This window comes from Epinephelus fuscoguttatus, linkage group LG11 (genome assembly GCF_011397635.1).
Source record: "Epinephelus fuscoguttatus linkage group LG11, E.fuscoguttatus.final_Chr_v1".
NCBI classification, from domain to species: domain Eukaryota; kingdom Metazoa; phylum Chordata; class Actinopteri; order Perciformes; family Serranidae; genus Epinephelus; species Epinephelus fuscoguttatus.
Window position 1 is genome coordinate 1,230,112 of NC_064762.1, and position 27,377 is coordinate 1,257,488.

Here is a 27,377-nt window from a genome sequence, read left to right on the forward strand (position 1 = left end):
GTAAGGACTCTTTAAGCTTCTTTACAGTTGATCTGAAGATCTTTAATCACGTTTTCAGGACAACAGAAACATTGTTCTCATGAAACTCAATGATTCAGACAGAAGTGATGAAGAGGAGGAGGAGGAGGAAGGTGTCGGCCTCTAGCTGACTGAAATGTTTTAGACCTTTCTCAGACACCGTCTGAATGTACAGTAAAGGTCAGTTTCAGATCTGGGTTTCATGGTTCATGGACAGTCGTTCCTTTCAGATATGGTCATGTGTGAGGTAACTGTTTGATGTGAAACAATGTCATGCGAGCAGGGCGTGAGCCGCAGCAGAGGGCCTTTTGTTCAAACTGAATTCTTTCCTGTAGACGACCTGAGCGTACAACAGACTGACACTTACATAAACCTGCCTGTATGAACTGAAACCTCTGCAGATTGAATCAGGAAAGAGCTCAGAACTCAGGCAGGTAACAAAAAACACACACAAACAGTACAATACACAAACAGACATGTACAAATGAGATATAACATGTTATCATCATTAGGGCTGTACCAAACTCAGAATGATGTCAGTCCAATCAGATTTTGCTGTTTGCTCTTTTATTTCCATGTAGAGTTGAGGCTGCACGTTCAGGGCGGCAGTGACCTTCACACCATATAGTAACAGGCCACATTAGCCCTTTGAGCTAATGCGTGCTAACTACGTTAACGATGGGTCAGAAATGTGCAACATTCTCTGGCGTCACTAGATATCAAACAGAAGCCAGAGACTGTAATGTATTAAGATGAGTTTATAGTTGTGTGTCGCTCTGCAGTTATGCCTCCAAAACAATAGTTGGGGGTTCTGTGTTTCTGTGAAGTGATAAATTAGTTAAATTGATTTATGTTTGTACCACTGGAGGCATCTGATTTCATTGTGCAATGAAAAGGCACTGATTGATTGACATTTTACACAACAGAAATTAACCCAGCAGCTTGCAGACATTTCTGCAGCTGCCTCTGTCTCACCCACTTTCCCTGAGTCTGTGTCTGCAGCTGCCTGTACCTGAGAGCAGCGTTAAAGTCAAGAGTGTGCACCCTGCAGCTGAATCTGGGGACTTTAAAGGGATAGTGCACCCAGAAATGAAAATGCAGCCATTATCTACTCACCCATATGCCGAGGGAGGCTCAGGTGAAGTTTTAGAGTCCTCACATCACTTGCAGAGATCCAAGGGGAGAGGAGGTAGCAGCACAACTCCACCTAATGGAGGCTGACGGCGCCCCAGATTCAAACGTCCAAAAACACATCATTGAAACCACAAAATATCTCCATACTGCTCGTCCGTAGTGATCCAAGCGTCCTGAAGCCCCGACATAAAAAGTTGTTTGGAAAAACGTCATTTGAACTCTGTTTTTAGCCTCACTGTAGCCTGTAGCTCTGACTGCCTCTCTGTGCTCCGCGCTCACGTGTTCGCGCACAGGGTGATCGGTGATGCATGGTCTCTGAAGAGCAGCAGTCTCGTCAGTACTGATGTCCAGATTCTCAAGTGCAGGCATCGCCAATTCCCAGTCTGAGCAGCAAAGACTTTCCTCATCCGTTGGCATTGCTTTGCATTTGAAACAACTACACCACCAGGTTTCCAGTGCTCGGCTCCGGTATTCTGCGGCTGGCTGAGGGTTAGGCTCATGAGCTGTGGCGGCTGCTTCGTCCAGTAGCCTGAGTTCCGTCCGTATACTCGGGCTCAAACAAATACGGCTCAACCAAGAAATGCTGTTCCTCCTCAGTTTCAAAGTCTTCAAACATGTTGGGCTGTCCTTTGTTAAAAGACTGTAGTGCAAATTATCTTTTAGCTCTATGGTTACGTTGTCTCCCCCTGCGGTGCACGTGTCACGTGATGTAAACACGGGTGAGCATGAAAGCTCATGCTTTCACTGATCTCACGCAAGCACGCACACGTGAGCACGGTGCCCAGAGAGGCAGTCAGAGCTACAGGCTACAGTGAGGCTAAAAACAGAGTTCGAATGAGGTTTTTCCAAACAACTTTTTATGTCGGGGCTTCAGGACACTTGGATCACTACGGACGAGCAGTATGGAGATATTTTGTGGTTTCAATGATGTGTTTTTGGACGTTTGAATCTGGGGCGCCGTCAGCCTCCATTAGGTGGAGTTGTGTTGCTACCTCCTCTCCCCTTGGATCTCTGCAAGTGATGTGAGGACTCTAAAACTTCACCTGAGCCTCCCTCGGCATATGGGTGAGTAGATAATGGCTGAATTTTCAGTTTTGGGTGCACTATCCCTTTAAGCTTTTGAGATGCTGGCAGGCACACTGTGTTGCCTTTGAATAGAGCCAGACTAGCTGTTTCCCCCTGTTTCCAGCCTCTATGCTAAGCTAAGCTAACCACATCCTGGTTGCAGCTTCATATTTACCACAGATACGAGAGTAAACGCCAATATCAAGACTTTTTCTCCTGCAAAACACCAAATCAGTGTTTAACTTTACAGCTGAGTCTGTCTCAACACGAGCCGTCAGCTTCACCGGGTCGTGTTTTAACAGTTCACTCTTCCAGGATTCAGGAGATTTAAAACATTTAACATTTTGTCATTTTCATTTCTCTCCTGACCTGCTGCGCTCTGAAAACACATGAGAAACTAAATCTTTTCTGTTCATTAGAAGCTCAGACTGTTTCAGTTTGTTTGAGCTCCTTCAGTCTCTCTTTACTCTGCGGTCGAACACAAGCTTTGGGTTAACCGCTGGATCCTGCTGAGTGTGTTTACCTGTGTGTGTGTGTGTGTGTGTGTGTGTGTGTGATGAAGACAAACTTCAGTCTGAGTCAGACGGTCAGATGAAACATTAATGAAACATTAAGCAGCAGCAGCAGCAGCAGTGACTCTGATGTGTTGTTCGTCTTCAGCTGCTCTCAGGTCGTTTCTGTCACATCAGCAACATCAGGCTCCTTTTACACAGCAACCATCAGTTTTCACTGTCAGATTTAATCAGAGTTTTATCTCAGATAAAAACAGTGTGTGTTTACAGAGGTGTTGATTCACCTGTAGAGGATGTGTTTGTGCTGCAGTTGTTGATCACTTTATTCTGACAGATGTTTCAGCATAATAAAGAACAGAAAGACCTCTGAAACTGTCATAACACAAACTGAACATTAAAACCTTCATGATGAAGGATTTATTACAGGACTGTTAGTTTTAGCTACAGTAGGTGTTCCTAATAAACTGGACACTGCAGCCCAAAGCAAACAGCGTCTTGGTGCTCCTGTGATATTTGCATAAATGAGGTAACAAAATTGGGCCTGTTATTACAAATGTGCTTCACTGAGAAAACAGTCCAAGTCAGAAATGTCAGCCTCACACAGTTACAGTGAAATATATGATGCAGTATTTACTATATGACGTAGATACAGAGGGTTCAGTTTCCTCTTGTTAGCTACATTTAGCATCTTATGTCCATTTTTCAAGTCGTGGTGGGATGAGGACATCATCTCACCAGGCTGTGAACTCTCTTCTCCTGTTAATTTTTTTCGCTACCTGCTAGCTGCTACCTGCTAGCTGCTAGCTCACCAGGTCGAGGTTTTCAAATGTGAACATAGAGGAAAGATGGAGAAGATGAGCACCAGCTGAACGATGTTGGAAAACAAACTGGACAACCTCCGTGCCGCATCAGTTTCCAACAGGATATCAGGAAGTGTAACATCCTTTGATTCACTGAAACATGATTAATCCCGGACAGCACCATTCATACAGGTGACTCTCTTTTTATCTGCCGATCTGACAGAGCAGAGGATTCTGGGAGAAAAGAAAAGGGAGGCATGGCCTTACGGTGGACAAGGACTGGCGTGACGGTGGGAATGTGAGCTGCTGTCCTGTTCCTGCTGTGGATCACTGCTGTACACTGTTCAGAGGCGGCTGCAGAGCGGCGCTGCCTGTGTTCAGGAGGAGCAACCACGCGGCCATCTTGTTGAGGTCGGGGTGTGCGAACAGTTAAATCATTCCACGACCAGAAACCTTGGATCACCAGAACCATCCAGAGACATGGACGATTATAAAGCAGCAGCCAACGATGGAAGAAGACGATGTAAAGGACTAAATGACAGTGAACATGTTGGAGGAGCTGATGGGAGCTCTACCTTTATGTGAAATGTAAATTGATAAATTGAAAATTGATCAACTGTCTTCTGAGAGTTGGTGGTAACTGAAGCGCACTTACAGGCTGGGATGTTAAATCCTGAATACGTTTCCTCTCTGTCAGGTTGAAATTTGTCGGCTGAGGTTTTGAGGAGTTCTTCAGCACCTGCAGCTCGCCGTTTCCTGTTTGTCGTCGTTCTGCCTCTGTGTTCTCGGTGCCGAAGCAACATTTATTTTACTTTGCCATTGCAGATAACTGTAATCAGCTCCAAACCTTTATGTGCTGTTGTCTCATTAGTACAATAACTTTAGTCCTTGAGACGAGACCGATTGTGGTCGCAGGTGAGTCGTGGTGCCATCAGCGGCCACATTCCATTCTTTGTGTGTTGTCCTGTGAGTGTACGTGGGTTAGGTCTATGTTATTACAACATCACTGGTCTTATGTCTGCAGTGTCTCTGTGAGTTTATTACAGCTCATGTTTATAGTTTTGTTCTTTATTTATGTCAGTGATAATGAAAGTACAGTAGGAGGATCTGTGACCATGATGACGATGGACAGAACCACAGAAATCTGTCAGTCTCAGTGTCGGCGTGCCGCTCCTCTCTGAATCAGTGACTCTTGTGTTTTGATGGATGTTGTGGAGGCCAGAGGCCCCTCAGCAGCAGCATCTGGAGTCTGAATGAAAGGACTGACGCTGAGCACTCGTCCATGCTTTGTTCCCCCTCTCTGTGTCTCTGTTGACTCTCTGCAGGACAAAGAAAAGTGTGATCAGCACACACACGTTCACCTCTCACACACTTCAGCTCACAGTTCTCTGGCTGAATTCAGTGACGCTTGTTGTGGTGACAAATGTTGTGCAGATTATTTAGTCTACTGGTCCCTTAAGCTGAAGACCTCTGAGGGGCCTCTGAGGGGCCCCACAGTATGGTTTTTAAAAGCCCTGAATCAGCTGTAATTCCTCCTGAGTCCTGGACACATGTTTGAACACAGATACTCAAGTACGCCTCCAGAACAACGATGCAGAGAATCTGAAATCAGACGATTTAAAGCTCTGAGATAAAACGGTTCTTCATGTGTAACTCGTCAGTGAGTGAGTCTAAACGCCGCGGCAGCCGAGTTGATCACATTTATCTTTCTGCTGCTGTGTAACAGAAGAAATAAGGAAGCTTTGGGTTCACAGTGAGTTTCAGCGACTGGTCGTATGTCTGAGGAGGAGGAGGAGGAAGAGGAGGCCTGACAGACTGCGGACTGACCCTGATTTATTGACAGCTTGTTTGGGACCTGCAGATAACCTCCTGCTGGTTAAACCAAACTACATTTGACCTGCGATCAAATGAGATTAGTCTCAGTTTAGCTCAGCAGCAGCGCCTCAGCCCGTCAGCCTCCACGACACCAACACAACACTTCATTCAATTAACTGTCGATTAGAGCGAAGACTTTCCATCCATCACAGCAGCTGAACGGCCCGCTGGGAGGCAGGAGGAAGATGATGGGGGGGGGGGGGCATGACGGGGGATGAAGATCGCGACAGTAACAAAAACAAAAGCTCCAGGGTTTTGTGTGTGTTCGAGGTGTCGCACTGTGACTCGGTTATTATTCTCCCTGTGTCAGTCTGACCAACAGGCCCAAACCCAGAGTCTGTTCTCTCTAAATAACATCAGCAGATGTTTCGGTATTCTTGCTTTAAAATGACGTCAGCGATGCTGCTGCTTCTTTTTTATTGAGCTTTATTTTCCACTTCATCAGTTTATAGCATCATGGGAACTGGACTGAAACCACAGATCAATTTTCTTCTTCTAACACAACTCAAAGCACTTTACACTACCTTCTCCACACCTGCCACAGCAACCTGTCCTCATCCCAACTCGTCAAATACTGACGCTTTGAAATGAACCTATACGTCAAAATGCCATCCATCCATCCATCCATCCATATATCCATCCATATATCCATCCATCCATCCATCCATCCATCCATATATCCAAAGCACCCCAGACGTCTCTCTCCTCAGCAACACTTCCCAGCTCCTCCTGGAGGACCCCGAGGTGTTCCCAGACCAGATGAGATCTATAATCCCTCCAGTGTGTTCTGGGTCTGCCTCCTACCAGGAGGATCCTAACGCCGGAATTCCACTGGATGCGTGTCCATTGTGGAACAGCAGCGCTGGTTATCCACTGTGTGCTCCACTGTCCGTCAACACCCACCGGCTGCGTTTGCTGTGCGGAGCAGTGCAGCTCCACCGGACAGCAGGTCACGAGGACCCACGAGAGCTCGCGAATTCACGCATAATTGCGTGATATAACAACTGTTGACTTCAGGCCTGCCGCCGCCCATTATGACGTTTTCAAGGTGTAGTGCAGGGAAATATGATCCGCCGTGAACACTGTGTATTTTATTTTGAAAATTACCTGTATGTTTTATTTTGTTTTTGTGCACGACTTCCTGCCCCGCACGATCTGCTCTGTGCTGAATTGCTGCGTTGTGCTCTGGCGTCTGGCGAAAATAGAAGTCCTGCGTATCTGTTGCAGAGGGCTCCGGAGCGCCACAGCTGTGACGGAGCCGGTGGAAGCACACACATTGACTAGAGTTGAAACGTATTGGCTCCGCTTCCATTCCGGAGCGCAGACGCAACTAACACCGACTGATCCTGAATCAGCTGGGTCGTGTTGCTGTGACAAACATTCCAGCGACTGATCCTGAATCAGTGCCTGTAAGTGAGCTGCAGTCCTCTGGATGTTTGAGGCGCTCCACAGGAGGAAGCAGCTGCAGCGACCACACCAAACCCAACACTCGGCCCCACCTGAGTCTGGGGGGGCCCCGCCCGTCCGCCCGCCATGCCAGGACAAGGACCCCAGTCAGCTGAGACAGGAAACAGACCCCCACCTACCCCTGCCACCCTGCCGCCCCCCGGCCCAGGCACACTTCCTCTGATGGGGGGAAAGTGGCTGCAGGCTCCAGACCCCCCTCCTGCTTATCGAAGCTGCTGCTTCGTGCGTTCCCATGGGGGGGTGGAGCGCTTGTTCTGCTGCTTGGCGGCTCCACAACACAATCCCCCTGCCCCCCCTCCCTCCAGTGAGGCACAATTACCAGGACAGAGTTGGTCTGAAGGACAGAGATGTTTGTAACAGAGCGTCAGAGTCAGACTCAGCTCTCAGACAGACTCTGTTCACAGATGGATCTCAGGAGATCCATCTGTGAACAGGAGAGAGATCAAACACTGTCCAGTGTCCTGTCACACTGAACTGAACCTCTCTGGGTTTTGGACTTTTGGTCGGACTGATCAAGACATTCAACAGTGTCACTTTGGACTCCGAGAAGTTGAGGTTATTTTCTACAAACTGAATGTTAAACAGATTAAAAAACAAAAAAATGGCGACAGATTGAAACTGAAATGAATGGTAGCAAAAATAAATAAGAAACGATTCAGAAAAGGAAAAAAGTAAACTTGGTAAAACTTCACACTGACAGTCGTTCATGTTGAAAGTGTTATAGAGCCTTTTCAGAGCCGACGTCACTGAGCGAGAGCAATCAGCTCCGAATTTATGAACAGTCCAGTCTGATGCCGATCCCGTCCTGCCAGCTTTCCTGTTCATACAGAAGTCATTGCGGCACTGTTATAACCTCACGTGGCAGCTTAAAGGTGAGACAACTCTGTTCCCCCATCCTGCAGTCGTACCTTAAATGCAGCACAGTGAGGCAACATAACGGGTTGAAATTCCTGCAGGCAGTATAAATAGATAGTATTTAACCCTGATCCGTGTCTCAAACAGTGCCTTGTTGGGTGCTTGAATTTGGAGAAGAAAGTGGGCCTTGAGAGTCCTTGAGTTTGATGTGTTAGAGTGTGAACTCTGGTTTTATAACTCAACAGTTAATTAATTGATGTGGAAGAAAATCAGCTGATGTTAATTTAAATGAAGCAGACGTTACAGTGTGATTATATTACTCAAGATCCAGAGTGTGATTATATGAATAAACTGAGAATTAAATGATATAATAGATATGACAGAGGTGTATGAGGACCGTCTGCAGTCTGAGGGTCTGTGTTTGTGTATCTGCTGCTGCAGGAGGTGTTCGAGTTTCCTGCTATTTACGGCTGATCTGGACTTCCTGTTTCCTGCGTCCTCTGAGCCTCGAGACAAAAGCTTTATTACACTGAGAAGAAAAAAGAAAACACAGATTATTGTTTCAGTGGGATTTAATCCGTCAGACCAAGAGCTGAAATACTTTAACGAACAAAACGAACTCTGTAGGACGGTTCATGTTGACATCAGACGGATTTAAATGATTTGTTTGAAGCAGTGACAACTTTCAATCAGGAACATTTGTGGTTCTTATATTTCGGTGTTTACATAAAGTCAGTGAACGTCTCCTGCCGTCTGTCATATGATGAACAGGTGTCATTCCTCCACACACACTCAGAGCAGCTCCGTCTCAACGTTAATCAGATTCTTTTCATTTCAAATCTGATGAATTCCTTCAATATGTCGGCCTCACGCCTGCTGGGGGGGGGGTGACGAGGGTCTTTGTTGGTGGAGAATGGGAGGGGTCGCCCATGGAGGGGCGTCCTGCGAGCCGGCAGATGGTTGATAGGACGAGAACACAAAAGTGGACGGCAGACTTTCTTCATTCAGAGCCAATGGTGTGAGACAGCAGAGGACAGAGGGGGAGGAGAGAGGAGAGGACAGAGGGGGAGGACAGAGGGGGAGATGTTTGAAGCAGAGGAGGTCGTCTGAACACTGAATTTTACAAGTTTTGACCAATAAAAACACGTGATTGAAATCATGTCTACACATTTACAGATTTCTTTGTAAACTGACACAAGAACATGAAAACATCTCTGAAAACTCGCTAGACGCCGTCACTGTCTTCAGGAGTCTCTCCTCATCACAGTGATCAGATCCTTCATCAGGAGACCAGCTTGATGAAGGATCTAAGAAATCTAAGAAAGAAAGAAGGAGCTTAAAATATACGAGTGATGCTCTGGACATGCTGAACTTTTCCTTCCACTCCTCATCCACAGTCCACTCTTGAAAGTGGAGTGTTTTAGCTCCTGTCTGCTGTGATTGGTCAGTGTTTCCTGGTCTTCCATATATCGTCCCCGTCAGCACAGCTGGGGATTGACTGTAACGAAGAATAGCTGGTTCCCCTGATGTTAGCATGTAGCTACATGTAGCAGTGAGTGTAATGTAATGTTCCCCTGACGTTAGCATGTAGCTACATGTAGCAGTGTGTGTAATGTAATGTTCCCCTGACGTTAGCATGTAGCAGTGTGTGTAATGTAATGTTCCCCTGACGTTAGCATGTAGCTACATGTAGCAGTGTGTGTAATGTAATGTTCCCCTGACGTTAGCATGTAGCTACATGTAGCATTGTGTGTAATGTAATGTTCCCCTGACGTTAGCATGTAGCTACATGTAGCAGTGAGTGTAATGTAAACAGTTGCAATAGCGTGTCTGGAGCAGATGATTCAGGACGGTCTGAAGCGTCCTGAGGGTCGTGTTACTCTCACGGATCACTGTTACATAATTTGACCTCGTTATCTCAAACTGTGGCCACGTTTCATCTGAACGTCGAACACTGTGACATCATACATGTGACAGAAAACCACCTGTAGCGTAGCTGAGCTCTGAGGACGCGTTGACTTGGCTCGTGTCACTGCAGACGTCAGCGGGCAAAAAACTTTATACCTTCAGTGTTTTCATTAAATCTCTTCTTCTTCTCTCTGTCGGGGCGTTCCAGCTGTCGAGGTTCCCTCTCAGCACTTCCCATCTAGTTTCAATGAAAGAGGTCAAAGGTCACTGATGTGTTCGGGTGCATTGTGTTGCTGTCGGCTCTCCCCCCGCCCCCCCTCCTTCCTCCTCAGCTCTGACCTCTCTGGGACAGGACGGGCGTCGCCCTCCCTGAGCTCGCTGTTAGAACACACTGAACCTCGAGTCCTCTGTGACCTTTGACCTCTCAGGAAATGAGCCTCAGAGCTCTCTGTGGTTCTGCAGGAGACGTATTTGTGATTTGGTGTGTTTTAGATTTTACTGTGTGGAAGTCATTTAGCTCAGCACTGACACTGACTGAGGACACGTTCAGTTTGATGTCCAGGTTTATTCACAAGTCTGCAGCACTCGACTCAGGTCTCTGTCTACAACCTGAACTTGAGACTTATTTTGAATCATCTTGGACTTGTGGATGTTATGACTGACTTGTCTCAGTATGTTCACACTGCAGCCCTCAGGCCTCCACTAGAACAATCTATAAAGCGCCACATTTTTCAGCCGAGACACTTCGGTTGTGTCTGGTTGCTCTGATCTGGAATATCTGCAGAAGTTAAAATGTCAGCACAAAGTAGAGAGCTGGCTGATCAGCTTTGGTTGAAGCACGTTAAGATTCATCATCAAAACTTGAACAGATTTCTCCTCCATTGTTGTTGTTCAGCACTTGTTCAGTACCAGTAAGATGCGACTGTTGGTCTTGGTGGTTTTTGTCCCTAGTTTTTACCCAAAGCTCTCGACACTAAAAAAGCAGCAGATGCGCAGCGCTCAGTGCAGATTAGACTCGTCACGCTGCTGGTGTTTGGAGCGTAGATATGTGGCGCTCTTATTGCAAAGAATTGTTAAAATACACTGTCCTGCTGCGGAGGACACGACCCGTCAGAACTCAGACTCAGACCAGGTTCCAGTGTGAACTGGTGTCTGTTTGAGCAAAGGAATACGTCACGTGCTGCACGCTGTCCTGTGGAGGTAAACATGGAGGCGACGGAGCGTTTGCAGTTTCATTGATAAGATGATGTGCAGTGGAACCCCGGACGATGATGAGGATGAAGAAGAGCTGAATTTTTAATTTTGGCTTTTTGTGCAGTGACAGTTCTGCTTCTGTTCTGAGCTGTGTGTGGATGTCGGAGCCAGAGGTAGTGATGAGGTCGCTTCTCTCCTCTGTTTGAGTCGCTGTAAACTGAACTTTGGACTCTTGGTCAAAGACAACATTTAAAGACGTGACCTCTGACTTTGGGACGTCGTTTCATCATCTTCTGATGAATGAATGATGATTAATGTTTGTGTGAATATTATATTTAATGTTAATGAGAATAATCTTCACAGTCTGCAGACCTGCTGTCTCTGTACGAAGCTGAAAACCTGCTCTTTCCTAAAATAGTTCCTCCTGATGACCTCAGCCTGCTGCGCTCACTGACGCTCGCATAAAAAAAAGATATAAAAGAAACAGAGGAGGAGGAGGAGGAGGAGAAGGAGGAGAAGGAGTCCACGTTCCAGAAAACCAAAACAAACAGAGAGTGAGGCTGAGACGTCATGGAGGAGAGGAGGAGACAAGGAGAGGAGATCAGGAGACAAGGAGAGGAGATCAGGAGACAAGGAGAGGAGAGCAGGAGACGAGGAGAGGAGGAGACAAGGAGAGGAGAGCAGGAGAGGAGAGCAGGAGACGAGGAGAGGAGGAGACAAGGAGAGGAGGAGGGTTTATACAAAAGCAGAGTCTGTGTGTTGAAGCTGATGAAGCCCCTCCCCCTTCTGTTCTCCCCCCACAGATGAGCCGAGGGGCCGAGCGACATCAACACAAAGAGAGAGAGAGAGAGAGAGCGAGCGAGCAGCTGGAGACGACAGAGAGCTTCAGTAGTAACGAGACCGAGAGGAAGAGGAGGCAGCAGGACGAGCATGACGCAGCCGCTGAGCCTCTGAGGACGGACACACACTCTCACACACACACCGGTAAAACTCCACTTTATTATATTTCACTAACTTTTATTAACCTGTGGTCGTTTATGGAAATTAACTGTTAATGTTTCTGTTTGTTTGTTAAAGTTTCGTTCAGTGATTTTAACCTGTGACTTGTTTGTTGTGAAACACTTTGTTTCATCTTCTAAAGAGAGTGAAGTCAGAAACATCACTGAGCTCAGTCACTTTACGTGAAGCTCAGTGATGTTTCATTGAGACCTTCAACATGTGTGAGTGTAGAGAGCTGAGGCAGCTGTAGAGACAGTAGTGGTCGTAAACAGGTGAGACCAGGTCACAGGTGAGTCTTTGCACTTAAAGAGTCACCTTAGTATTTTTCAGCCTGGACCATGTTTTCCCATCTTGTTGTTTTTGTGTCTAATGGAACCAAAAATTTCTGAAACTGTTTCAGTCCTGAGACAGAGAGCTGCAGTGTAATGTTAAGAGCAACTGACCTATGGCTAAGCCACGCCCCCTCCACTCACCTGGACAAACTATCAACATTCAGTGCCCGGCGCTATGGCAGGTGTCACAGTACACGGCATTTCACAGGAGGCAACTGATGATTTTTGGAGACATAACGATCAGATGTCATTGAGAAGTAACCAAAAGGGCCTAAACTACGCATTGGAGGGATATATTCATCATTTTATTGTTGAGAAGGTCGATGAAAAGCTTAAATTACAAGCCAACATTTACAGGTCACAGTGTACGCTTGTGAACCGCATCTGGTTGCCGTCACCATCAAAGACAACAAGTTAAAGTGCCACTGAAGTTAAGGTTTTTGGCTCCGAATATGAGAAAAGGATAACGGCCTTTTTACCATCTTTACCAAGAGTGTCTCTCCGTTAGTTTGGTGCTACAGTATTTACACTGAATCATTCAGCATAACGTTTGCCAACCTTTGTTATCTCTGCCATTACAGATAAGTTAATGAAGCTAAGCTCCAGAAGTTAACGTTAGCTTAACTAGAGCCCTTTGGACAACAGCTAACAATGATGTACCATCACCAAAGTACAAAACTAGAACAAAATAGGCTAATGAACTCCCAGCAAACAAGGTGACATGATGAACAACGCAGCTAGGAGCTAACGTTAGGCTAACTTTAGCTAACGTTAGCTAGAGATGTTAAAGATAACTTTATATTTCTTTCCAGCAAAGTGACAATATGTTGCCTCAAACACAATGTTGACTTACCTTAGAACAGATGTAGACATCATTGTTAATCTTATTCACGTTGAGTTGATGTTGTGGTCTAACGTTACCACACAACTTTATCCAAAGGAGACACTTTTCTCGCTTGAGATGTGGTTTAAAGTGTAAAAATACACCTGGTCGCCCAGCCTCTCAGGATACCTTGTGTCAGAGTTGCATGTACCCCATGCACACCGTTTGACCATTTTTAAACTTCAAATCTCAGAAAAAGCTCATAAAACCCAACAAACTGACTTTCTGTAATGCATTTCAATGGACGTCCAGGCAGAGAATGTCCCAGTGTATGGGGATGGCTATACGCACTGTGATTGGCTCATCGTGTCTGAGGGCGGGGCTTAGCCACAGGGCAGTTGTATACCGTCAGTGTCCGTCCACTAACAGTATGTTTTTGTCACTGACCATTCTCGGAACCCATCGGCTGTATTTGGCGTCTGACTTCCAGCAGACGGTGATACAGCCTCTGGGGGCAGACCCACGATTTTTTGGCATTCCGGTTTGAGGAGGCGAATTTCCGTTTCCGACTTCTGTTTCCTCCCCCTGCTCATGTAAGTAAATATGCTGAACCACTGTGATGGATTCAGAGTTTGCAGTGACGCCAATTATGTTCCGCCTCGTTAGTTCACCGCACGGACTGTTTAACCTGGCAGCAACTGCAGCTGACTCAAATGTGATTGGTTAATATCACGAGGACTACAAACAGCCTACAACCAGAAACCAGGGCTCTTCCGCTCTTCTTCCAGAGGCAAGATCTCTGGGGTTTGCCTACAGACTCGACATTCACTGAATGTCGAGTCTGTATGTAGAGACTAGTCACTGACAGGCTCAGATTGTTATTGTAAGTATCTGACAGCATGATGAAAGGATCCCTATAGAGATAGAGCTTTGTGTTAAAGAGTCAGATCCAGAAACAGCCCTGAAATCACTGTCACCAAACCCACCAGACTCCATTTAAATAAACAGTTGTGTTAGTGTGTACAGAGGCAGCATGTTGTCACATCTAACTGGTGACTTAAGGGTTAATTTAAACCAAACAGAGCTGGTGATTGTTGCAACAGTGGAAAGATGAACCAAGGCGGCTTTTGTGAATTTTATTTTGTTCCTGTTGACTCTGAATGAAGTGTGTTTAATGATGATAAAATTAGTGTTTTTTTAAATGGAGTCTGGTGGGTTTGGTGACGGTGAATTCAGGACTGTTTCTGGATCTGACTCTTAAACACAAAGCTCTATCTCTGTAGGGATCCTTTCATAATGCTGCCAGACACTCAGAATAACAGTCTGAGCCTATCAGCGACAAAAACAAACACTGTTAGTGGACGGACACTCAGTACGTTTACATGCAGCTTGAGAAAATCGAATTATTGGCTTAGTCCGACAGAATCTATCCGTAGCTCGACTAACACACCCAGATGAATTAATTGAAAATCGAACTACTGCTGCATGTATCCACTCAGTCCGCCTGGAGTCAGACTCAGTGTTCTGCGCATGCACCACTTTATCTTTCGCAGCCTTTCACCCTGAAGAAGAAGGAGGTGACGTGAAGCAGAAGATGCACTTCTGGACAGATGAGGAAACTACATCCATCTCTGACATCTTCATTTGTTGTTACCTTCCTCTTTGGATCAACTGGAACTAGTATATAAATATAAAAAGGACACAGCGCCACCTCACTTTTTATATAAGGTGTGTTTTAAAGATCCAGTCTGTCAGATTATAATCTAATCAGCTGTGTTTTCTTCAGTGTACAATCAGCTGTGTTTTCGTTACCTCAGAATGAGCTGTTTATATCTACACAGGGAGCAGGTCCTTGTCTACAGAGATCACCATGTTGCACCGCCATGTTTCTACAGTAGCCCAGAACGGACAAATGTTTTCAGCATTAATATGTGAGTCAGTGTGATGATGTCATGCTCATTGATCCTCCTCCAGGTCGCCATGGGAAACACAGACAGTCACAGCAGCTTCGTCTCTCCTGCCAAGTCCTCCTGCTCGCTCAGGTTCTCCTCCAGGAGGGAGGAGGTGCCGTCGGCTCGCAGCTGGTGGAGGAGCAGTCAGGGAGGCAGCAGGAGCCGGGGGAGGAGCTACCTGAACCAGCACGCCGCCGGCCCACCGTACACCTCCTGGCACTATGAGCACAAAGCGCCCAGAGGAGGCTCCAAACTGGGAGCCGGGTCTCCTCAGAGGTTCATCAGAGGGAACCAGCTCAGTTACGTGGAGAATGGCGGCGGGAGTAACGGGATGTGTGGCGAGCGGACGTCCCTGGAGAGTGGCGGCAGCCCAAAGGTGCTTCTCAGCAAGGATGGCAGCATGAGGGTGGAGTTCACCAACGTCAGGGGCATCCCCATGGAGACACAGGGGCTCACCGGCCTCCCCACCACCTCCTCCACTGCCCCCCCAGTCGCTGAGCCCTCCCTCCGCACCAGTAAAGGCAGCTCGCTCAGCTCTGACGGCTCCTGGTACGACTCACCGTGGGGGACCGGCGGCGAGCTGGCTGACAGCGTGTTTGTCTGCGGGCAGAGTGTGGCTAACAGCAGCGGGTACACCACCTACTCCTCCACCCGCACAGAGGAGACCGCCACCAGTAGCAGCGGGTACAACAACGTCTTCTCCGCCCAGGTGGACATCTCACCTGGATTTACCTCTGCCCTCCTTTTTCCTGCCGCAGAGACCAATGAGTTCACCTCCGCCGCCGGCTACAACACCTGCTCCTCAGGGCGGACGGAGGACAGCGGTATCGGAGACTCAGTGATCCTGCAGGCCGACCTGAGAGACTTTAGCCCGGCTTCACCTTCCTGCACCTCACTGGACAGCGTTTACCACAACACGCTGCCCGCCTTCCCCCCCGCACCTGACAGCACCCTGCAGCAGAGGACCGCCATCTCCTCCTCAGCACTGCTGCTGGATGATGTCATCCAGGAGGAGGAGGGGTCAGGAGGAGGCGTGGAGCAGCGTTACTCCTCCCGCACGCTTCCCTGTCGCAGAATTGATCCCGTCAGCACTGCCACCGCCGCCACCGGCCCTGGGAACAGCCGCAAAGACTTCCTGAAGAGCCGAATCAGACGACTCAGCGACTGGACGGGAAGTCTGAGCAGGAAGAAGAGGCGGATCCAGGTGAGTCACAACGTTTCAAACATGATGTAACAGGAAGTCAGCGGTGGTCGGACATGTTTGGAAGATTTAAAACACCTGAAGAGATAAAAGTGAAATATTGGTCGTTTACAGTTTCAGAGTCTCTGCAGATAAACACACCACCACACACTGAGAGGGATCACTGCTACATGAGTCTGTGCACTGTTTAATAGGAAAACATTTCATACACAATGTCTGAACAGAATCAAAGGACCACCTGACAACGCAGTACAGTCCATAAACACTGCAGCACTGACGGGAATATTCTGTAAATGTTCAGTTTATCTGCAGCATCAGACGTGTCACACACATCCACAATGTTTAACCGTAATAATACGAGACTCAGTATGAACTAACTTCGTACTAACTTAAATCTCCACGCTCACAAAGTGCTGCATCAGAGGAACAAAACATATTAACACCTATTTATCTGTAACGAGGAGGAAAATTCTGCTTGTTAAAAGTTACTCATAAAACTTCACTTCATGAACGACTGCAGCAGGAAAACAAGTTCAGAGAGAGCAGACTGCATCTGAAACATCTGATCAGATTCTGTTTGTACGTCACTGGAGACAGAACTCTTGTTATAAAAACAGGAGGACATAGTGACTGTGTTGGGCACTATTTTCAGTGGCGGATTAATCCACATTTGGTGTTGTAGTATTTGTGTAAGTGATATCAGGCTGTAGATACAGACTATATTCCCGGCACAGTTTTATTTCTATTTTATGTCGAGGAGAGCCACTGTGAGTCAGCACTGCGATGCAAAGATTTGTACGTGAGCAGAAATGTAACAAACACGGAGGTCAGAGCGGCGCTCTGTTAATTTATTTGTCCTTAATTTGTCGTCTCTGTCATGTCAGGCCTCGTGTTTAATGATAAATAAACTAAAGAGATTGTGATTCGTCCTCAGGACGAATAATAAACTAAAGAGATTGTGATTCGTCCTCAGGAGCCGCACAGTGGGGACGATGTCTTCCTCAGCGGGCTGGACTCTGGGCTGCTTGGCTGCAGCTCGCTGTGGTCCTCCAACCCGCTCCACCCTCTGAACCACAACCAGTTCCCAGCGTTCCACTGTGGCTCCTCCAGGAGCCTGAACCTGAACCTGAACCAGAACCTGAGCAGCGACGCCCAGCGGCAGAACGTCTACGAAAACTTCATGCAGGAGCTGGAGACGGGCTGCAGCAGCGCCGCTGACCGGACCGAGACATCGGAGGGGGATGGGGAAGAGGAGGAGGAAGAGGAGGGGGAGGGGGAGGAGGAGATGGATGGAGATGGAGATGTGGAGGCGAGAGGAGGCGAGCAGCTGGATGTCCTGTTTGAGAAGGAGCAGGGCGTGGTGCGACGGGCCGGATGGCTCTCCTTCAAAGCTCTCATCACCGTCAGCAAGGACAGGAAGCTGGAGCTGGTGGCTCGCCGCAAGTGGAGACACTACTGGGTCACGCTCAAAGGTTCGTCCACGAAAACAGAGTTCAGATATAAATATTAAAAATCTACAAGTTCATTATTTTGTCTGATTCTCAGCCTTCAGTTCCAGGTGTTTCTCCAGGTGTCGGGCAGTTCTACAGCATATTTTAAACTAGCATAAATCCCTCAGTGTCTCCAGAGGAAGCTGAGTGACGTCTGGTGAATGACCTCCAGTGATGTCACTTGAGTCAGAGTCAGTTTAAGACCATGAGTTTGAAAAATCTGAGTTGAACAGAAGCAGGAAACTTCAGCTGCTAACAGCTAACGCTAACTAGCTGCTAACAGTTAATCGATCAATTAATTTTATTTATTAAGCCCAATATCACAAATCACAATTTGTGATATTGGGCTTTACAGCATACGACATCCCTCTGTCCTTAGGTCAACTAGCTACAACAGCTAACATTAACTAGCTGCTAACAGTTAACGTTAACTTGCTGCTAACAGCTAACGTTAACTAGCTCCCGTCCTGCTGATGTCATCACAGGTTTGTTGTTCACAGTGTGACATCATCAGGGAAACAACAGGCTGCGTCCTTTTGTCCCGTCACGCAGCAGTGAGATCGTAGATCGTCACAGTCGTCGTTTTCTTCTCATAGCTGCTGATAAATTAAAGTTGGTGGTCGTTAGTTGAAGTTTTGTTTTGTCCTGAGATGCAACAGAAACACATCGACCACCACTATCAGTGATGTCATCGTATTAGTCAACAGGCCGATGACGGTCAGCAAGGAGAATATTAGTTGAAGTTCAGCTGATAAATCAGTGCATCCCTCATCAGAGGCAGTGGTGCATTGTGGGTACTGTAGGCAGCAGAATGTTTGTCCGTCATGAGTGAGATAAAGTTACAGCAGTGAAAATAAATCTGTTGAAGATGTAGAATAATGAGGTCTCTGTCCCGTCAGGCTGCACGCTGCTGTTTTATGACACGTACGGGAAAACTGTCAGCGCGGAGCGAGAGCTGTCACCACGTTACGCCCTGCTGGCCGACGACAGCATCGTCCAGGCTGTCCCCGAACATCCGAAGAAGGAGCACGTGTTCTGTCTGAGCAACTCACACGGAGACGTCTACCTGTTCCAGGTGAGAGAACACACACACTGTGTATGTGACTAAGGCCCAGTGTTAAAGGGTGAGGGACTGTTATTTGTGTTTTTAATGTTATTATGAGCAGGAGTCAAAGTCAAACAGGTAAACATGGATGTAAAAAACTGTTATTCTCAGTGTCCTTGAACGCAGCACAGCTCCCTGAGTCTTGTTCCTGTAAATAACTCTGTGACATTTTTAACGTTGTTTTCCAGGAAAGTTCTCGTTACATTCCTTCTAAATTTTCGTCCTCTCGGTTTCCTCCTGATTGTCGGACCTCTGATTGCTGGCTGCGTCTCTGTGCGTCCATCACACGGTGTTATTTCAGCCCCGGGACAGTGTGAATGAATGGGACGTAGTGTTTGTGGACGGCTGTGGTTTCTCTCTGCAGCAGAGAACCATCAGCGTCACCACAAACATGCACCGAGCGCCCGAACACATCCCAGGGTTTCTTTTCTCTCTGCGTCTGAGGAGTGTGTTTCTGCAGCACAGATCTGACACACACAGAGAGACACACACACACACACACATACACACACACACACACACATACAGAGACACAGATCAAACTGAGGGTTTTATTTATTGCACGTTGCAGATTTTAACTTGAACCACAGTTTGCCGATGAGACTTACAGACTTTAAAAACAGGACTTGAACATGTAATCGAGTATTTTCACAGAGTACTTTTCCTGCAGACAGGATGTGGACCCTTCCTCCTCCTCAGGATGAACTCAGACCAGATTCATTCACTGACCTCAGAGCTGAGAGGGTCACACAGCTCCAAATAGCTGCGACACGTTTCCTCCACATTTCTCTGTTTACGAGCTCAGAAAGCACCTTTTAACTCTCACTGCTCTCAGCTGTGGAGTGTTTACACACACACACACACACACACACACACACACACACACACACACACACAAATCACACTACAACTCGTCTCCATGGTTCCCCCGAGGGTTCACTGAGGAGGAGGAGGAGGAGGAGGAGCAGGGTGGATGTTACCGAGGTGCCGAGGGGCTTTTGTGAGGAGCTGAAAGGAGCAGAGGACGGAGGGTGGAGGAGCCTCTAATGGGAGTCACGACACCCGGCTAATTACTGCAACAAATGTTCCTCTTTAACGACAACGAGCCGCTTTAATCCTCCTGAACCAAAACACCTGTTAGTGTCAAGAGACCTTCAGACCATCAGGACACACTGACGGCTGTTTGGGCTAAAAAACATTTACTCTGAGATCAAAACGCAGACGTCATTCAGTTCTCAGAGTTTATCACCTTCTGTCTGTTGATGGAAAGAATCAACTGTGAGCTTCATCTAACTGGCCTACTGTCCTTGTCCCAGTATACAAGCACGGGAGGAGAATCCATTTATTGAGCCAAGTATGTGCGACTCCTCTACAATAGGTGGAGATATGCCCCCTTTCAGCTTGTTAGTATTGGACCTTTTTCCTGTTGACCTATTACGTCACAGACCAAACAATGGACAAACAAGTTAGCTACGGTTAGCTAGCAGCTAACTGCTACCATGGTGGACAACTTTACAGCTCTGTACATTTGTTCCGTCCAAAAAGTCACGGCTCTGGATGTAGATTTCTCCATGTTGTTACCGGCTTCTTCTTCTCTTACACATTTAATGCTATTGGACTTCCGGGTCAAAGCCCGGGGCGGAAACTGTGGAGCATGCTCAGAGCGCCTCGGCCAGTTTGGCTCTTTTTTGGGTGAAAGTCTGTTCAGTCACTGTGGACGCAGAATAAAGGAAACTGTCCGGCCTGTGGATCTGAGGTCGAAGGTTTCAGAGAGTGAAACGTCAGAAGGCCGTCGGCTGCAGGTGATTTAACATGATGACCTGCGGGAAAACACACGTGACCGAGGGAACAAAACATGTGTGAGAACATTTAACCCTGTGAGAGCTGAGGAGCAGATTCACTCCTGTTTGGTGTCTGTGCTCGGACAGAACCTCAGAACTGAACCTACGAGCTTTACAAACAGATGTGTCATCAACATGTGCTCATTCTTCAGATGCTCCCTCAACGCACTGAATACATGTGAACTGACTCTGTGTTTGTCTCCTCCTCCTCCTCCTCCTCCTCCTCCTCCTCCTCCTCCTCCTCTTCCGTCCAGGCCACCAACCAGACGGACCTGGAGAACTGGGTGACGGCGATCCACTCGGCGAGCGCCTCGCTGCTGGCGAAGCGTCAGGGGAAGGAGGACACGCTGCGGCTGCTGCGCTGCCAGAGCCGCTCGCTGCTGCACAAGATCGACATGGACGGGAAGATGAAGAAGATGGCGGAGCTGCAGCTGTCCGTCATCAAGGAGCAGAAGAACAGGAAGGCTGTGGAGAGCCAGGTCAGTGTGTGTGTGTGTGTGTGTGTGTGTGTTTTCAGATTTTTATAGTACAAACTGTTTTATTTTAGTGTTGTGTATCTTTAATTTGCACCTCTTCAGTATTTTACAGGTTTATATTTATATTTGCTCTCCAACATTCAGAAACAAAGAAAACGACCTGACTTCATTCAGTTTCAGACGTTCTGTGTTTGATGGTTTCCAGTATGAGCTCAGGTAAAGGTGAACCAGTGATGATGGATCTTGTGAGGTAGTCGTGGTCCTGTCGGCAGCGTCAGCAGCTCTGAGAGGAAACTCTGTGTCTGGAGGACGATCTGCAGCTGCAGAGCAGAAACATGTCAGAGCAGGAGCTCACGTGGAGTCCAGTTTAATATCTCTTCCAGATGTGTCGGGCTGTTACCGGCAGCCTGAAACAACAAACCTTAGCTTTCCCGCTAACGACGCAGCCAGATGAGGTTGCTGAGGGTGACATCATCAACCAAATGTTGAGGCGGCGAGAAAAAACCTGCAGCTGATGGAAATAAACACCTTCTACCAGCTGACGGAGGAGTCGTCATCACGCCGTTCTCCCACGAGGATAGACCACTGGATTGATATCATCATTATTTAAACTAACATTTCCAACATCCTGTCTGATAGTTTGATCTGATAACTGATATGATAGGACCGCTCACTGACCAATCAGAGCCTTCACGTGCCTCTAATCCTGCACCCGCCCATACCTGTGACGCTCAGCACCAGAACTGACCCTCCCCCCTGATCAAACCCCCCCAGGCTCCAGTCCCTCACATGAAGCTGGTTCTCCGTTCTTGAATTGGACATCTCTTTGACTGGATGGTGAAAACATTCAGTCACTGCCAGGTTAGGAAACATGTTAGCATGCTCCTTCCACCACCATCAAACCTCCAAAGGATCCTCCTTGGGTGTCTTGAACTCTAATTTTAATAGTATTTCAAGTTTCTGTGTGTGTGGTTGAAGTGGGAAAGAGTCAGAGAGGGGAGGAGGATGAAGGGGGAGGACAGGATGGAGCGCAGTGAGGAGCAGAGGAGGTCCTCTGATGTCAGATTATACAAAATAACTTCCTCTCAACAAAGACGAGAAGATGGCGAGAAGCAACATGAAAGAAACGTCTGTGTGACCTCACTGACCTCCTCGTGATGGTGTTTGTAATTTTACTGCAGTAAAGGATCAGAGTCCTTCAGTGACTCATGGTGCAACATGTGATGTGTAACATGTGATGTATGTACATATGTGACGGTGTCGTGTGCAGATCCAGCAGTGGGAGCAGAACCTGGAGAAACTGAACCTGGATCTGTTCCGGCTGCGCTGTTACCTGTCCAGCCTGCAGGGCAGCGAGCTCCCCAACCCCAAGAGCCTCCTCGCTGTGGCCAGCCGGCCCTCCAAGAGCATGCTGGGACGCCTGGGGGTCTTCTCTGTGTCGTCCTTCCACGCTCTGGTAACAGCTGCCTCCAACAGGAAATACAGCCTCCATCTCTGTGTGTTAAGACAGCGACGGTCTGATGGTGGGCGTCTGTCTGTCCTCAGGTGTGCAGCAGAGACGAGGTGACGTTGAGGCGGCGCTGTCGGTCTCTGTCAGGAGGAGGCGGCAGGAGGAGGGGCCTGCCATCCTCTCTGAGGGCTCTGGACGGACGCAGCAGGGACAGCAGACACTCCACGTCCCAGGTAATACACCGCACCGACCACCTGAGGACACACAGCACGGTGGTGGGTTGAAGCTCCGGGTCTCAATACCTGTTAGGGTCACCAAATACTCACAGGGGTCACAAGGTCGTCTGGATTTTATGGAGTGTGAGAAAAAAGAAGTAAAATATACAGCAGACTGATATAATTAAATTCTGTGAGAAAACTAAGTGAAAGTTATTTTTTGAGTTTAGATTATTATTCAAGATATAAACCTAAAAACTATCTGACATGATCTGTGTTGATGATGATGATGATGATGATGATCTCAGGGTGCAGACACTTTACTCTCTGATAAACAGCCGCGTCCTGCGTTAAAAAATTAAAACAACTGAAGAGATGATAGAACAAAACCACGTGTCAGGAGAAGAAAGGGTGAGTGTAACTGCAAAATCTGTTTTAAAAAAAAAAAAAAAAAAAAAGTTTTAAAAAAATCTTTGGAAGGTTTTAAAAATTTATTAAAAACCAAAAAAAGTAAATAATTTCTTTCTTTCCTTTCATCTTCTAACCGCTTCATCCTCTTGAGGGTCGCGGGGGGGGCTGGAGCCTATCCCAGCTGACACTGGGTGAGAGGCAGGGTTCACCCTGGACAGGTCACCAGACTATCACAGGGCTGACACATAGAGACAGACAACCATTCACACTCACATTCACACCTACGGACAATTTAGAGTCACCAGTTAACCTGCATGTCTTTGGACTGTGGGAGGAAGCTGGAGTGCCCGGAGGAAACCCACACTGACACGGGGAGAACATGCAAACTCCGCACAGAAGGGCTCCCACGCCCGGGATCGAACCGGCAACCCTCTTGCTGTGAGGCGAGAGTGCTAACCACCACACCACCGTGCCGCCCAAAGTAAATAATTTATTTTTATTATTAAAAATCTGTCAAACTTTAAAGCGTGACAGCTGAGTCGTCACATTTCTCCTGAACGGACGATTCTGATTGGTTGTCGTGAGCTTCAGGAGTTTGCAGAGTGATGTCATCCTCCCAGCAGTGCTCTGATTGGTCGATCTTACGGCTGCTGGTTCTTCTTCAGATTAAAATCTTGCAGTTAAACAGTTTGATGTTTCCAGCTGCTGCTCGGCTTCAACTTTCTGAGAAAACTCCAGAACTCTGACGTCACTGTTGCAGTTTGTGTTTGTGATTTTTGGCTCGTCTTCATGTCAGCTGAAGCTCAGAGCTTCATCCAGCTGAAGTTCCCATCATGCTCGGCTCCTGAGGCCCGTCCTGATAAACAGCAGAGCTATTTTCAGCCTGTGTGTGTGTGTGTGTGTGTGTGTGTATAAATCTCTGCAGTTTATTTTGGCTCCGTGTTTTGACGGACGCTGTGACCCTCTCCTGTGTGAACGCCTCGACACGTGTTGACGCTCAGTGTAAACTCACAGAGCTGAAACATGACTCAGCTTCTTGTCTGCAGAGTCTCTGTCTTCTCTCCTGCTGAGACGCCTCGGGTTGTCTAACAGCAGTCAGCTCGTAGTTTCCTTCCTTTGACTGAAAACCGACCCATCAGCAGAGAGCTGGCTGAGCTCTGAGGCTGCTGTCAGCTGCTTTAAATCTTAAAATCTTAATTTTCAAATAAAGTTGAAGATAATTTTTATAATTCTGGACATTCACAATCAAAACATCTTTCTGTGTGTACGGCTGATTCAGTTTATTGATCTGATCCAAACATTGTTGATAACAATAAAACAATGCAGTCGCTCCTTTTCTCTTTTAACAAACACACGCTGTCCAAAAGTATGTGGACACAGGAGACTCTGAACAGGCGGCTACAACCTGCAAGGTGAAGGTCACATGACTGAGAGAGGCGAAGCTAAGATAGCAAGCTAATGTGCTAGCATACTGCCGGCTGTGTGAGCTAACACAGTGTGAACTTACTGACCGCACTGACCATGAAGGGATCCTTAAAGGAACAGTGTGTCAGATTCAGTGTCGTCTATCAGTGAGGATTACAGATTACAGATTACAGATTACAACCATTTGAAACTTCTCCTGGTCAGAATTCCTTCAGTGTTGAGGAGCTGAATTATCCTCAGATGTCACCAGGAAACACTCTGAAGACGTTTCACTTCACACATCAGTGCTGACTGCAGCGGCCGACACCAAAACATGAACGTCCCTGTCCAGAGCCGGTGTTTATCCTCTAACGCTGCCTCCTCAAGGCGGGAATTTCACGTCATTATTCCAGCTTGCCGTTCTGTATAAATGGTACCGTCGCAGACTGTGGGGACAGAGCTGTCTCGCCTTTAACGAGGCACCTGAGGTAGAAACAACGTCTGTATAAACAGGACGTTTTGATGACGTGTTATGTGTGCGACCCACTGTGGAATATTTGAAAAGCAGATGTTAGCAGTTAGCAGCTAACTCAAACAGGCAGCTGTTGTGTTACATGTCACGCCTCTTTTGATTCTGTGATGTCATCATGCTGTCTGACATCACACATGTCTCTGTATAAGTTGGTTTGTTGTTGTTGGTTTGTCCATTCTGGGCTACTGTAGAAACATGGCGGTGCAACATGGTGATCTCTGTAGACGAGGACCTGCTGCCTGTGGAGATATAAACAGCTCATTCTGAGGTAACAAAAGCACAGCTGATTACACACTGAAAAAAAATATTGTTTTCCATTTGTTCCAATAAATCCTCCTGAACCGACACGCTGAGGCTTTGACTGTGATATTATGATAAATATAATTTAATATTTTGGAGGGAGGTTTTCTGGCTTTGTTTCTCACGTCGTCACGTCTGAAAGTGTTTGTGCTGTTGACATCACGTTTCTCATGTTGACTCACACAGTCCACTTCCTCTGAGCACTTTGAACTCTTCACGGCACGGCGCTCAGTGATTTTAGGATCTCACCAAACTGAAATCAAACAGATTAACAGCATCAGAGTTTGAATGTCCTGCCTTGATGTTGCTGTTAAACAGCGGCTCTGGTTCCTCTGAGGTCTGGTTCAGGTTTCCGGGCAGTCCGTCCCGTCTCACGGAGACATCAGAGTCTGATCTCTGAGGGACATGTGGAGTTAATTTCTGCGTCACCGTCTCTGCAGGAGACAAACAGCTGCTTTTGTCCGGCGGCCCACTCGCTCTCTGACTGTTACTGTAACACGCTTTGGTCCTTCCTGAAAACTCTGACAGTAAATCAGTTTTTGTTCTTGTGTTCTCAGAGTGTGAGAGAGTGTGTTCACAGGTCAGGTAGCTGATGATGCTCCTCAGGCTCCTCCTGAATCCTTTGTGGTTTTTAATCAGAACAAAATGAAACATAAATATACGTCAGGGGGTCAAATATTTCACATGTCAACAGATTTGTTTTCACACATCATTTCTTACAATCTTTCTTTATTTACCTCAGTCCTGACCGACGTGCAGCAGACGTTATTATGAAGTCACTAAAGTGTTAAATCTTAGCGTTTGTTTTCTGGTGAGTCGTCTGTGTGTTGACGATGTGTTTACTGTCTGTCGGTGGTCTTCAGACTCCAGACTGACTCCGCTCTGATTACCACTCCAACTGCACAAACCTGTAATTTCAGCTCAGCTCAGCCCCTCATTTTTTCCCATGATGCCCTGGGGCTCATTTTGGTTTTGATCCAGAACAAAATTCAGCATCGAAGTTTTTATTCCCTGACAGATTTTAATTATATGTAAATTTAATATGGGAGGGTTTATTTTTAGTTTCATCCTGAGTCATGACCTCACTCAGTGTGTGTGTGTGTGTGTGTGTGTGTACTGAACTGAGCTACAGAGTGAGGACGGTCCACACTTCTTCAAAGGCCTGTTTGAGGGTTGGTTTTAAGGTTCATCTTAGAGTTAGGTTAGGGTTAGTGGCAGGGTTGGGTTCAGGTATTTAGGTGTGATGGTCGAGGTCAGGGAATTATGTCATCAAGGGTCCTCACAAAGACAGAGGTACAAGAATGTGTGTGTGTTCAGTTTACATTCATATAAAACAAAGAAAAGCTGCAAATCTTTTCATTTGAAAATGTAAAACATTCATTTTTAGTATTTTCACTTAAAAAATAAATTATTTACAAATTGATTCATCGACAGCTTTAAAAATAATGTAGCAGTGAATCATTTTAATCCAAAAAATGACAGTTGAAACAGTGATGATGTCATGAGAATATTACGCAGTGAAAAGCTGCTAAATTTCAAAATATCACACATTATTATTTTCATTACTTTATCATAACATTTAACTTTTGAGATGTATTTCAACTTTGATGTGTCATAGTGACGTTAAGACTGCGTAGAAGTAAATCATAAAATTACATGAAAAAACTCGTCCATGTGTTTGAAAAAATAAGTTGTAATATCACAAGAAAATAGTTTATGTATTCTGAGAGCAAAATGCAAAGTCACATTTTTATTCACATAAATTTACGACTGAAACTACAGTTTTGAATTTTTTGGCATTTTGTCTTGAATGATGAAATTAGTGCAGAAAAGTATTTATGAGCTGATTGTTGCAGCTTTACACAATATTCTGACGTACACTTGAGTCCTTTTGAAACTACGTGTCAGTAAATTATGATATTATCAGAAGAGAATTTTCATATTTTGAGAAGAAAATATTGTAAATTTGCGATTTTCTTCAGATAAAGTGTGACAGGCTCAGTGTGCGAGGACATCGT

At 46.6% G+C, this 27,377-nt stretch overlaps 2 protein-coding genes across 2 annotated transcripts in view; one reads left to right on the forward strand and one right to left on the reverse strand.

Annotated features, from left to right (window-relative positions):
• LOC125896593 (NACHT, LRR and PYD domains-containing protein 12-like) overlaps window positions 1-27,377 on the reverse strand; it is a 451,585-nt gene that overhangs the window by 215,614 nt on the left and 208,594 nt on the right. The window lies entirely within an intron of this gene.
• The window catches only part of LOC125897552 (rho guanine nucleotide exchange factor TIAM2), a 32,160-nt gene continuing 16,118 nt past the window's right edge, over window positions 11,336-27,377 (forward strand). The window contains exons 1-7 of the mRNA XM_049590957.1: window positions 11,336-11,812; window positions 14,957-16,138; window positions 17,109-17,607; window positions 18,525-18,700; window positions 20,826-21,050; window positions 22,318-22,503; window positions 22,593-22,730. Of these exons, the coding sequence (XP_049446914.1) occupies window positions 14,963-16,138; window positions 17,109-17,607; window positions 18,525-18,700; window positions 20,826-21,050; window positions 22,318-22,503; window positions 22,593-22,730 (2,400 nt within the window). The 5' untranslated portion in view covers window positions 11,336-11,812; window positions 14,957-14,962. The remainder of the gene's footprint in view (window positions 11,813-14,956; window positions 16,139-17,108; window positions 17,608-18,524; window positions 18,701-20,825; window positions 21,051-22,317; window positions 22,504-22,592; window positions 22,731-27,377) is intronic.